Source organism: Haplochromis burtoni, unplaced genomic scaffold (genome assembly GCF_018398535.1).
Source record: "Haplochromis burtoni strain Fernald_Lab_line unplaced genomic scaffold, NCSU_Asbu1 Contig_63, whole genome shotgun sequence".
Classification (NCBI taxonomy): Eukaryota; Metazoa; Chordata; class Actinopteri; order Cichliformes; family Cichlidae; genus Haplochromis; species Haplochromis burtoni.
In genome coordinates, this window is record NW_024582424.1 from 31645 (window position 1) to 43677 (window position 12033).

Below are 12033 nucleotides of genomic sequence, written 5' to 3' on the forward strand. Positions count from 1 at the left end.
TGCAAAGTCAAGTACACTTGTTTTTTTGTTTTTTGTTTCCTTCATGCCGTGAATTTTCCATTAGGAGAATTTTCCATATTTACCTCATTGGTGTTGTTGATGTTAACTGCTGATTACTGAACACCATTAAACAGCTGCAGATGTTACAGCTGTGCACAAGTGTCTGTTGCAGAGCCCACATTGCTCTTTGGTTAGGTGCTGTAAAAACAACCTCTTGTTGCCAGTTAAAATCAAGCTGTGAAATACATCACATGTTTGCAGCTATACTGTGGAAAATGTGACTTTTTAGCCAACAGGCCACAGGGTTTTCTTTTCTCTCTACAAGCCTTTGATCCATCCTTTTACATAATACAGCTGTCAGTCACATCATGCTGAAATAGAAGACAATAATCAAATCACAACAGCACAACCCTTCATTATCTCCTCCTGCACGTTCGATGTACTGATAAACACTACGTCACTGTATCCGTGTTGTCAGAAGCCTCACAGCTGTGAAGCAGGACCATGCTTCATTACAATTCAATTCAACCCCCACTTGCACATTCAGCCTTGGCACTGGCTAAAAATAGGACACAGGATATGTGTATATTTTTATGGAAAAGAAGGCGGTAGGCAATTAGCTGTGTGAAGCCTGGAAGTATTTAGGGTTTCGGTCAAACAGCTCTTTTTCTTTTAGCACAGAAAGCACAGAAAAATCTGCAGACACAGCACTTTTTGCAGTTGATGCAGTTTAGTATATTTAATCACTTTGAAAGAAGTCAGAAAACTTGAGAGCTATTTTTTAATTATCTCAGTTTTCTAATTTTATCATCTTGCCCCCCTGACAAGCAGTACATTTCTTTAGCTCGTTGCTGTTGTCATTTTTAAACGCCCTACTTAAAAACCCACAAAACAGAATGCTGTGTAAAATTGTACTCAAAACTTTGCAAATTATTTAAACACCATAATTAATTTAAAGTAGCACAAAGGCAACATGTCAAACTATGAGATTTTATTGTTTTTGATTTGATTCATTTTAAGGTTGATGCGGGCGACATGTTTTGAAGATGTTAGGAAACAGACCATAAAAGAGAAGCAGCTTAAATAAACCCTGCAAATCATTTGAAAAATTGAGAATAAACTTTCTAAATATGAAATTAAAAAGAATTTGAGGATTTTGTCATCTCTGAAATGTAAGATCCTTTGTGTATCTCTGTACACAAAGGAGAAGGCCAAAAATGGCACAAATGGCAGTGATGTGAGATTCTTTTTGTGAATGCCTGCACTTCCTCCAGGATGAACACAAAGGGACCATCAACTTTGTTATCAGCACACATTTCAAAAGCCAGCATGAGGGTGTTAGTGCACCTAGCATGAATAAGTTACCAGCATCTGAAGGAACTCTTAATGTCTGCTACCATCCAGCAACTGTTTTCTTTCAACAAGACACAACCAAACTACATTTGTATTACAACAGCGTGGCCCTTTTGTAAAATAGCCTGCCTGCAGTCCAGGTCTGTTACCTATTGAAAAAAAAGCTGGCACATTATGAAACAACACTGCAGTGAAGAGAGCACCAAACTGTTGAGCAGCTTAAATCCTCCACCTAAGAATGGGAAAATATTTCAATCTAAAGAGTTGTTGTTGTCCATGTTGTCTTTGTCTTCTTTAAATGTCAGGATCATTATGATTTCAATCATGCAAATCATTGCTTTCATATGTACATTTTGCTCAGCACCCCAAATGATTTTAAACAGGGTTGTATCCAACACAATCAAATGCTCCTTCTCACGGTCCGTTTCACATCCCTCAACACCATCCCGTCCTTAGTGTCCTCTTTTGGACTTTGCCTTCGATCTTCAAAGACATGGACTCAGCGATCAGGGAACACTTACATAACTTACCTATGGCTGTTAAGCCTGTTCCTCAGGCCACACAGCTTGCTAATGATCTGTGCTAATCACCCACAGTGCTGTTGTAATGCAGAAATGCTCATGGATAAAGACATACACACCCGTATATGAATACACACCTGGCTGCTTTCTGTTCCATGTTACATGCGAACACACAAAGGAAGACTAATTACCTTCTTCAAGCTATACGCAGAAAATCCAAATATATATATCCAAATATAAGGTCATAACATCATTATGACTTTACATATCCCTCAACATAGCTCCTAGCCATGAAGTGTCCCATTTACTAAAGGACATGGTTTAAAGCTCTCATTTTGCAATTCATGCACAATTACCTACAAGGCACACTAATTTATGGGAACACAGTGTACGATTCACCAATCTGTTTAAGTCACTGTGTCAGAAAACAGCAGAGTATACGGCACTGTTTTTAACCTGCAAGGTCTCCAGTGAGCTTATAAACAGGCTTTCTTTCCTTCTCATAATCTGGATATTCCAGTTTTATAGTGCCCCCATAAACACACAGTTCTGATTTACTGTTCCTGCTCTCTTCCTATTAATGTTTACTGTGGCCATCCAGGCTGCTTATAATCCCGTTCTGTCAATAAACTCAAGATGAGTAACGTTGATTGCTCTGCCAGGAAAGTTGAAGCTTAATTACAGACACGAACCTTATGTCACAAAGTTTGATTTAAGGATTTGAATAAGTTGGGGAGTTGCACACACACACACACACACACACACTGACAGATTGATATTTATTTTCACAAAAAAGCAAAGTGTTTACATTTGGTTTTATCAATGAAACAATCAGTCCGTCAGGTTTTGCCTAAACATATTTTATTACTGTATTCATTATTTTCTTCCATGTTGTCCAAAAACATACTTTCTCTCCCCATGTGTAAACGTCTTTAATAGATCTGTGTTGGCCTGTATTCACACCCGCTTGTGGTTTGCGCTCTTGTGCGTTCCGTCTCTGTCTGTGGCTGCCATCATCGCCCGATGATGGGTGTTGTGAAATATGGGCTGGATTCGTGGTATTTGACGCCCTGGTGTTTTGGGGTAATTCGCATCCTGGTGCTGTTGACCAAGCAGATAATGGTAATGATGAAGAAGTGGAGGAGGCAGAAATACCAGTATGCCAATGATGTCACTGCCCCAGTGGTGAAGTAATGCTTCAGTAATCATGCTGAAAGAAGTGAAAGAAGTTTAATTCGGAATGCAACAGCAACACGCTGCACAAAAATAATAATGAGTATAGTATTATTTAATATCACATATGTTTATGTAATATGTACAGAGCTTAACAAATCTATTAGACTACCACTGAGTGTGAGGTTTAAGCCACAGCTGATCTAAATCAACAGTTCTGGTAATTACTGAAATCATTTTTTATGTCTCTGTAATGGTTAATCCACCAGTTATGTGCAAGCTCTTTAATCCAAACAATATTTTTATGCTAAAATCTATTTAATTTTATTATTCATTCATAATTTTATTATTTTACAAAACAGTTGGAAAGAATAGTAAAGCACATTATTATTTTTAATTAAGCTCCAAAAGTACAGTTATTTACTTGCATTCTTGAATAGAAAATTAGGTTTGTTTGATGAGTATTTTGTGAGTTTTCTTAGAAAATGGGTTTAAGGAATAGCTATATAATTTTTTATCTTTTGACAAAATTTCTAAAATATTTATGTCTTTTTGCTTTTATGATAGGTGGTCTAATGAATTTGTGACGCACTTTTTTGGATCGTTTGGTTCTTTTACCCTCCAAGCCTGCCACTGCAGATTGATTGAGCCGGCAGTATTACAGATTTCAGATTAATCATACTGAAGAGCAGAGCCATAACTTATTCCTAATGTTGAATTTTTCTCCCCACTGCTTTCTCTACAGGGCTTGTATGTGTTTGCTGTGTACTTCATCATGCACAACCAGCTGTGTTGGCCAACTAAAGCAAGTTACACAGTTGAGATGAGTGGACAGGATGGGCCGGATTCTATGTACCAGGGAATGGGACCCACCCCTGTGGGAGGCGACATCAGCAAATCAACTCAAAATCTCATCAGTGCCATGGAAGAGGTACACATACAGAGCTTACATTGTCATCACATTGACACGCTTATGCAATCAAAGGCTGACATATGGGAATAGTTGGTTACACAGATTTACAGCAGTTATCGTGCATGTGTTGCCTAATCTCTGATGCCTGGACTTTTCACATTTGTATTTGACTTACTGATTAAGAAATCCTCATTTCAGGCATGAAAAGAAAAGATTTTGTTCCCCATCCAGACTGTTGAGGTCTGATGATGACTTTAACTCCCATTCTGACCACACATCCATTACAGTTTGTGGTTGAGTTTGTTAGAAATGTGTAGAAATCTTGCATTTGAATGGCAGATGTGGTGATGACGAGAAGAAACCATAGTGACAACCATGGATTACATGATAGAGTAATCATTTGTTTTGAGGAACTTCTGTGTCAAACTACTGTGAAATTTAGTTTTTAAGACTAAACTTATTTCTGCTTATTCTTCTTTAACTCTGTTTCCCACGGCTCGTTTGCACGTTCGCCGTTGTCTAGTTTACATTTCTAGCACATTCATACTGATTCACTTAGATTTTTCAGACTGATTCTCCTGCTAACAGCCCCATCAACTTGTTTTGTGGTTTTGTGACCCTTCTGTTAGACTTGTGCATTGCTTGCAAGCACAGAAAACATGCTTTACGCAAACACACTGCTACACTAATTCTGCCAGTCGTACTCTGGAGAATACCCTATAAGGACTGAGCTGGTGTGAGGGAAGGACAGAGAAAAAAAAAAACAAGGGTGGCGGGTCGGTGTTGTGGGGGGGGGGGCTTCTTTTCCCCTGGGAAATCCACCCTCCCTTTCTCTCTCTCGATCTCTCTCTCCACACGTAGGAATCCGGTAATCTTGTTTTATTCATGAGAGCACACTCTCGCCTCTTAAAGATTTGGTTACAGCCCAAGAAAGAAAGGTGCAGTTAGAGACCCCTGAGAAAAGCAGCACTAGGGGTAGATTCTGGATTTTGTGTGTGTGTGTCTGAGAGAAATGGACCGCTTGAAAGGAAATTAGAAAAGGAAAAAAAGTAGGTAACAAGTATAAGAACACATATTGCAGGTGGTGACTAGCATATTGGCCTCATCTAATCACTACAGCCCTCCAAAGTGGATGTGACAGATTTGAAGTGCCTGGTGGTGCTTAATTCACCTCACCCGTACACTCTGTACTGGTAACAGCAAGCCTGAGAAGCTTGTACAACACGTACCCACGTTTATGCACGTCCATGAACAGATGAGACATTCATAATGAATTAATACAACAGAAAACACGATGAGATAATGGAATAATCTGGTTCTTGAGGTCAAAATAAAAGAGATATCTTCTGGTTCCTCTCTTTTGCATTTCTTTTGTTCTTTCTAGTAACTTCTGTGATTTGTTGTGTTAATGCACGGACATTCATCTTGAAAAAACCCTCTATATACACAGACAAGATGCCATTTGTATAGCCGTTAGTATGATTCAGTAAGAAACTCTACACTGACCTCACTTTCACCCCTTGCACCCACTCTGACCCTGTGGGATGACTTTAATTCTTTGGGGTGCTTTGACACCATGCACTCTACATAACCCAAATTCATCACAGTCATGATTACTGTTTGCATATGCGAGTATATGTTTGACCTCAGTTTATCCTGTTTTTGGTTGTTTTTTTTGTGTTTGTTACATTAAAGACTCATGTTTTTTTTACAGCTCATAAACTTTCATAAACCCATATTTTATTCACAAAACACTACGGAAACCATATCAAACTTAGAAAACTGAGAAAATGTATCATTTTAGGCATAATATTAGCTCGACTTGACTTTGATTGCAGGAATATATCTTCAAAGATGAGATAGGCGCTACAAAAACCTGGAAATGTAAGTGGTACTAAACAGAAACACCTGGAGGAACAATTTGCAGCTAATAAGGTTAACTGACCACAGGTCTGTGAAATGACTGGGTATAAAAGGAGCATCTTAGAGAGGCAGAGTTTCTCAGAATTAAAGACGGGCAGATGTTCACCAATCTGCAAAAAAAAGCTGTTTAACCCTCTCAGGCTCAAATTAAGTTTTAGTTGCTAATGCACAACCAAGTCCTGCAGTGGTACTTCTGGGTAAAAAAAACTCATAAAATATGTATGTGGGGTAATCAGGTTGTTAGTTTTTAACTGTTGCAAATCTGCAACGCCTGCCTCGAGAGGGTTAAGGTATTGCAGGTAATTGCTGAAAAAGATGTTGATGTCTCATCATCAATCTGGAGGAATTTCTGTCCATGAGAGAAAAGGCCAAAAATCAATACTGGATTCCTGTGATTTTTGGGCCCTCGGGCAACACTTCATTAAAAAAAAAGGTTTTATTCTGTCATGGAAATCCCTGCAATCCCTGCCCTGGGCTCAGGAACGGTTCCACTAATCATTTTCTGTGAACACAGTTCACTGTGCCATTCACAAATGCAGGTTAAAACTCTATCATAAAGAAGAATATGTGAGCATGATCTAGAAATGGTGTCCTCTTGTCTGGGCTAAAACTCATTTAAAATGGACTGAGGCAACATGGAAAACAAATGGTCGGACGAATGGAAATTCTTTTGGGAAAACACGGACACTGCATCCTCCAGACTAAAGAGGAGAGGAACCATCCGGCTTTTTGTCAACACCCACTGGAAACTCTGCTTCTCTGATGGTATTGGGATGCAGCATTGCCTGTGGATTTGGCATTTGTATCTAGAAAGGCACCAACAATGCTGAAAGGTATATACAGGTTTTAATGCTTCCATCCAGATGTTCACATTAGTCCTATTTCACCAAGACAATGCTAAACTGCAGTGTAGTACACTGTATTAGTGTGTGCACTGTATTACAACGTGGCTTCATAGTAGAAGAGTGCAGGTGCTGAATTTGCCTGCCTGCAGTCCAAACCTTTCACCAGCTGAAAACATTTAAAGCATCAATAAAAGGAAAACTGTGACAAAATAGATCCAGGACTGTTGAGCAGCAAGAGTGGGACAACACTCCTCTCTCAAAAGTCCAGCTACTGGTCTCCTCAGTTAGGTTGTTGTTTTTATGTGTGTGTTCAAAAATCACCCAATTGTACAGTTTCTCAGTTTAAACATTTGATATGTTTAGTAAGAATAAAATATCCATTTCTGAGAATTTCTAATTATTTCTTTCTGTTTTTATTTGCATTTTCACAGCATCCCAACTTATTTGGACTCTATGTTATATTTGGTGATTTTTTGGCTTGTCTATTTAAATACACATTTATCTATCAGGTTTCAGCAGACTGGGAGCGAACGTCACTGCGGCCTAGCATTCAGCCCAGCAGTGTGTTTAAGCCCAGTCCTGTGATGGAGACGTACACCACCGAGGGAGGCTTCATCAACACCAACCTGGTCACTGCAGATGAGGATTCACAGGAGTTTGACGACCTCATATTTGCCTTAAAAACAGGTGAGGAGAACTATACTACATACCTTTCAACAGATTACACAGGAAGCAAGTGTCAGAAACACAATTTGATACTGAATATTCCTTTGGGTGTTTTTGCTGCACTAAATATTTTGACATAAAAGGACAAACACAGTATGCTTGAGAAATAAATCCAATTTCACCAGTTGTGTGGTAGGTCTCAGTCAGACTACAGTAAAAACAGGACAACAGCCTCTGTGTGACCAGGATAAAATTAATGGCTGGGGAGTGATTGGATCCAGTTTTTTGATGTCCGGGAGTGCTTGCAGGTAGCTCTAGCAACTGGTTTGCCAGAGGCCAAGCATGCAGCACCCCCAACCTGCAGTTGCTTACATCTATGTGCTTATAAATTATAAATTATCATCTGTTTACATTTGGTCCAGTCTGTGGCTGACAGAGTCACACCTGATGCGTAGATTCTGCCTAAGTCCAGCTCTGGGCCCGGTTCAGCATTGCATTTCTGATGTTCTGATGGGTTTTTTTTTTCAAAAACAGATTGACCCAGTTTGACCCAGTTTAGTCTAAAACTGATAGCACTGACTCCACCTTATTGCCATTATATCCCTGTTTTATCACCATCTTGATGCATCAAAGTCAGTTTGGAGATGGCGTCTGACTGCAAGCATACTCAGACCTGGTCCACATCTTTGAAGCAACCATTTCAAAAGCATAGAGATCAGAAGTTGATTGCACACAGTCGCTGTAATTTTGGTTGTGCAACAGTAGCCAACCATTTCTTTCCCCGAGTGTGACCGTAGCCTAAAAGCAGAAAAAGATGTTATGACTTCCTAAAATTTAGATTGAACGATAACACAGAACGAGAGATGATAAAAATCAGCCTGTGATTAAATGCCACAGTGTGTGTGGTGTGTTTGAGTGTCTGTGTGTATATGTGTGTGCATGTGTTTGTGATTATTATACCCTGTACATACATAAAGCATCTAACAGTGCCTAATGCATCCATTAATCCAGCAGTATCACTTCTGCTTTGTCATTCATTTGTTGACCTTAAGTCTCTCAGCTGTCATTTTTCCTCTATTGCCATCCATGTTTAATGAACCGAGGGCCTAGCCTGCTCATCAATACGCAACCAGCGCATGTAAACACACAGACACTATTCAAATCATTGAGACTTTGCTTCACAGTGTCCGAATGAGCCGTTTCCACACGTCTGAAATCAAGGTCATCCACTGCAGACAGTCTGAAAGTCGTGCCTGAAACATACAAAAGAGTATTTGTATAGTTAATATTGTATTAGATGCTTTTGTAAGTCTTACCTGTACATCATGCAGTCAGCCGCTAGTGTTAAATCTCAGTAATATAAAAGACATTACAAAATGGGATGCCAATATGTCAGCAAACTAGGTTAATGTTACCCATTTAACGGGTAAAAAACCTACTGTTTCAGCTCATCGTCAGTCATTGTTATTCCCAACCTATAACGAGGACTCTTGATGAGCAGCTAACTATTGCAGCAGCAAGAATATCTCTCACAGCTTTGGTGTCACGTCATGGAAAGAATAAGTGGCTGGTCCTCTAAAATTGCGATTACTCTGGAAGGGATAAGAAATACATAGTCGAGATAGACCAACCTGATAAGACTCCAAAGTTAATGGGACTGTGGCAGGTCACACTGAATTTCACAGGTAATCTCTTGGGGTTCAGGGAAAGAGAAATAGTTTTCAGAGGGAGTACAGTAATCATTAACAGTTCTTCAACAAGCCAGGCTTTTGGCAGCTTTCACGGCATTGCAAGCTACAGTCCTGCAGCTTTATCTGACTTTGTGAGAAAGCTTGTTCTGTTTGGGTCATACAATACCTGACTTTTCAGTCTCGAAAACCACACCAGGCTCCACTATACTGAAGAAACCCCCTAAAAGCAAAACTTGTAGCTGTGGAGAGTCAGATTAACAGCAGGCATGTTGATAGATGCATTTATGTGAAAGTTAAAAACTTAGACAGAGAGAGAGGTTCTTATCCTCTTATTGTTTGTGTGGTGACAGGGTGAAGCAGAGCCACTGTGTCTCTGTCACTCTCCATTTCACTCTCTCTGTTTCTCAAAGAGTACCTGCTGTCCTGATTTGTTGTGATGTTTGACTTTGAATAACCTCCGGGATGCAAAAGACATGCCAGGGAATTTATTGGTCCCCACAGCAAACTCAGCGCTATGAAGTAATCTCTCATATTATTCAGCGTGGTAAGGAGGGAAGTTTGCAAGGTTTAATTAAGTCAAAGTGTTTGGCTCTATCCAGATCTTTGGCATGGCCTCAAGAAAATAAAGGTAAATAAAAGTTCCTGTAGTTGATCTTTGCTGTGTGCAAAATGAAGCGTAAATCTGAAACTTCTGTTAAAAGATGTTTTCGTGAAACTCGATACTGCGCTGATGTTTACATCTCAACTCTGTCATTAAATTATCATTTTTTGCTCCACCAGTCACAAAGGACACTCTTTCATTTCATACTTCCCCTGACCTTCTCTTTGCTCGTACCAGCCGTGCTGAACTTATAACCTGGGCTAATCTCAAGCACTCAGTCAGCAGTAAAGATAATTTTCCTATTATAATTACATAATAGGGTTCCAGCTGACAGGGGTCAGCAAGTATTGCAGTAATCTGGGTCTTCGCACTTTGTTTGATCGTGAACCATTAACCACATATCGAGGTGCACGCTCTTATCTTGGCACCTGCGCCCGGTGCTGTTTTGTACAACTTAGAGCTGATCATTAACACGGCATAGGATGGAGGTTTGAAGGATCTTATTTTGCAATCATCGCTGGGTGAGTTTCAGTGCAAATCCAGCAACGTTGGCGCTCATTATCCAACTCTTCTCAAGTATGTCAAGCTGAAAGCATCCAGAAGTCACCAAAGCACAAAAGAACAAGTCTGATGATGTTTTTTATTCAGATAAAATCTGTAGCAGCCCTAGCGTTTATAAAAAACAAGTCCAGTTTTGCATTTTTAAAAAGCATGTGTTTAACATATTTTTGATTATGTTTTACCAACATGCAGTTACGTGGTTTACCCATTAACATATAATGAATTATTTTGTTTCTCTACCTGCCTCCAGTCCAAGCATGTTAGCCTGTTCCCTTCACGTCTCATTACCATGACTGATCAGACTTGATATCCCAGAGTTCATGACATGCAGGGATGATTTCATAATAGAGCAAAATAGATCATTTGCTCTATAAGGACCGATTATAGTGGGTATTAGGTGGTCCAACTTACTAAGCGCTATAAGAAGAAAAATGCACGTGAATATACTGCAGAATAGAATGTATAAAAAAATACAACGTATCATATTTTTGATAAAAATGCAATGTTTTTGTTTCTTCTTAGGGACCGGCCTTAATGTCAGCGATAACGAGTCCATACCAGGAAGCCACGACGGAGGGAGCGTAACCAACTCCCAGATAGTTGAGCTTCGGCGTATCCCCATCGCCGACACACACCTCTAACCTTCACACCTCACACAGATCCCACGTCCCTCTGTTTTTCATATCACAAATAAAGATTACAAGACAGTATTTTTATATTGTAAAATCCTTTGCACTAAAACAGTTTTTGAATAGATGGTTTTCATATAGATGTTTGATACTGTATGGGATTTTTACTGTACATGTGTTCACAAATACGAATAAATGTTTTACTAAATTTATTTTTTAAACGCTCTTGTTTCTGAATGTATATTTTGTTTTGTTTTGTTTTTCTGTAGAGACCTAGGCAAAGATAGAGAATGTAGATTGTGTAACTTTGTCAATAAATAATGTACCACATGAATTGTGTTTGCATGTTCTGATTTCATTTTTACGTCTCATAACTTAACACTAAGAGACAGCTTGCTACCAGTGAGCGGGTCTTTCACTATGGGGTCCCAGAGGTCACACTCTCACAAGGAAGGATTTGTGTCATTATGTAACTCCCTGCAGGAATTTCACAAACTCATCCCACACCTTCGGGAGATCTGCTTGTATCTGCACTGAGTGAAGAATGAGTGTGTGAAAATATGAGGCAGCAAATATCCACAGTAACGGTTGAGCTATGCAAGCTATTCAGTCACATTTTAATCTAATGTGCGAACTATACTCCCTAAAGAGTCAGTGAGTGTAAATCTACAAAGACATACTCCACATTCAGGCAACTTCTTGGAAACCGTCATCTACCTGACCTTCGCTCTGCCTTTTCCTTCATCAGCCCAACGTTTAAACCTAGCTCCTGGAAGTTGGCAGCACAAGAGACTGTTACTGTTACTGCAAAATAGGAGTGCACAAGTGTGAGATTCGCAAGAGGAAACAAAGAAGAGACAGCAGACACGCTTGGATTTTGAACAATGTGACAATCATCAATCCACCTTCTTCATTACAACTTCCAGGATAGGTGGAGCTTGATTGTGGCCATGATCCCAGCTGATAAGAGGAGAGCTTCAGCAATAAGAAGTGTGCATCTTTTGACCTTAATGAGCTTCCCAGATAAAGTCCCACCCTGACAGTAACTGATAGCTTGGTGTTGATGAAATAGTTTACCTTATTCAGGAAGCGACTGTGGTATCCATAAATGATATCTGCTGGTACAGCTTTCCTTGTTGGAGTGAGACGGCATGGCT

At 39.6% G+C, this 12033-nt stretch overlaps 1 protein-coding gene across 1 annotated transcript in view; it reads left to right on the plus strand.

The window, feature by feature from the left end:
* The window catches only part of LOC102288646 (adhesion G-protein coupled receptor V1), a 28568-nt gene extending 17358 nt beyond the window's left edge, over window positions 1-11210 (plus strand). Inside the window, exons 5-7 of the mRNA XM_005922915.2 lie at window positions 3793-3978; window positions 7238-7415; window positions 10770-11210. Coding sequence (XP_005922977.2) covers window positions 3793-3978; window positions 7238-7415; window positions 10770-10888 — 483 coding nt within the window. The 3' untranslated portion in view covers window positions 10889-11210. The remainder of the gene's footprint in view (window positions 1-3792; window positions 3979-7237; window positions 7416-10769) is intronic.
* The last annotated feature ends 823 nt before the right edge of the window (window positions 11211-12033 follow it).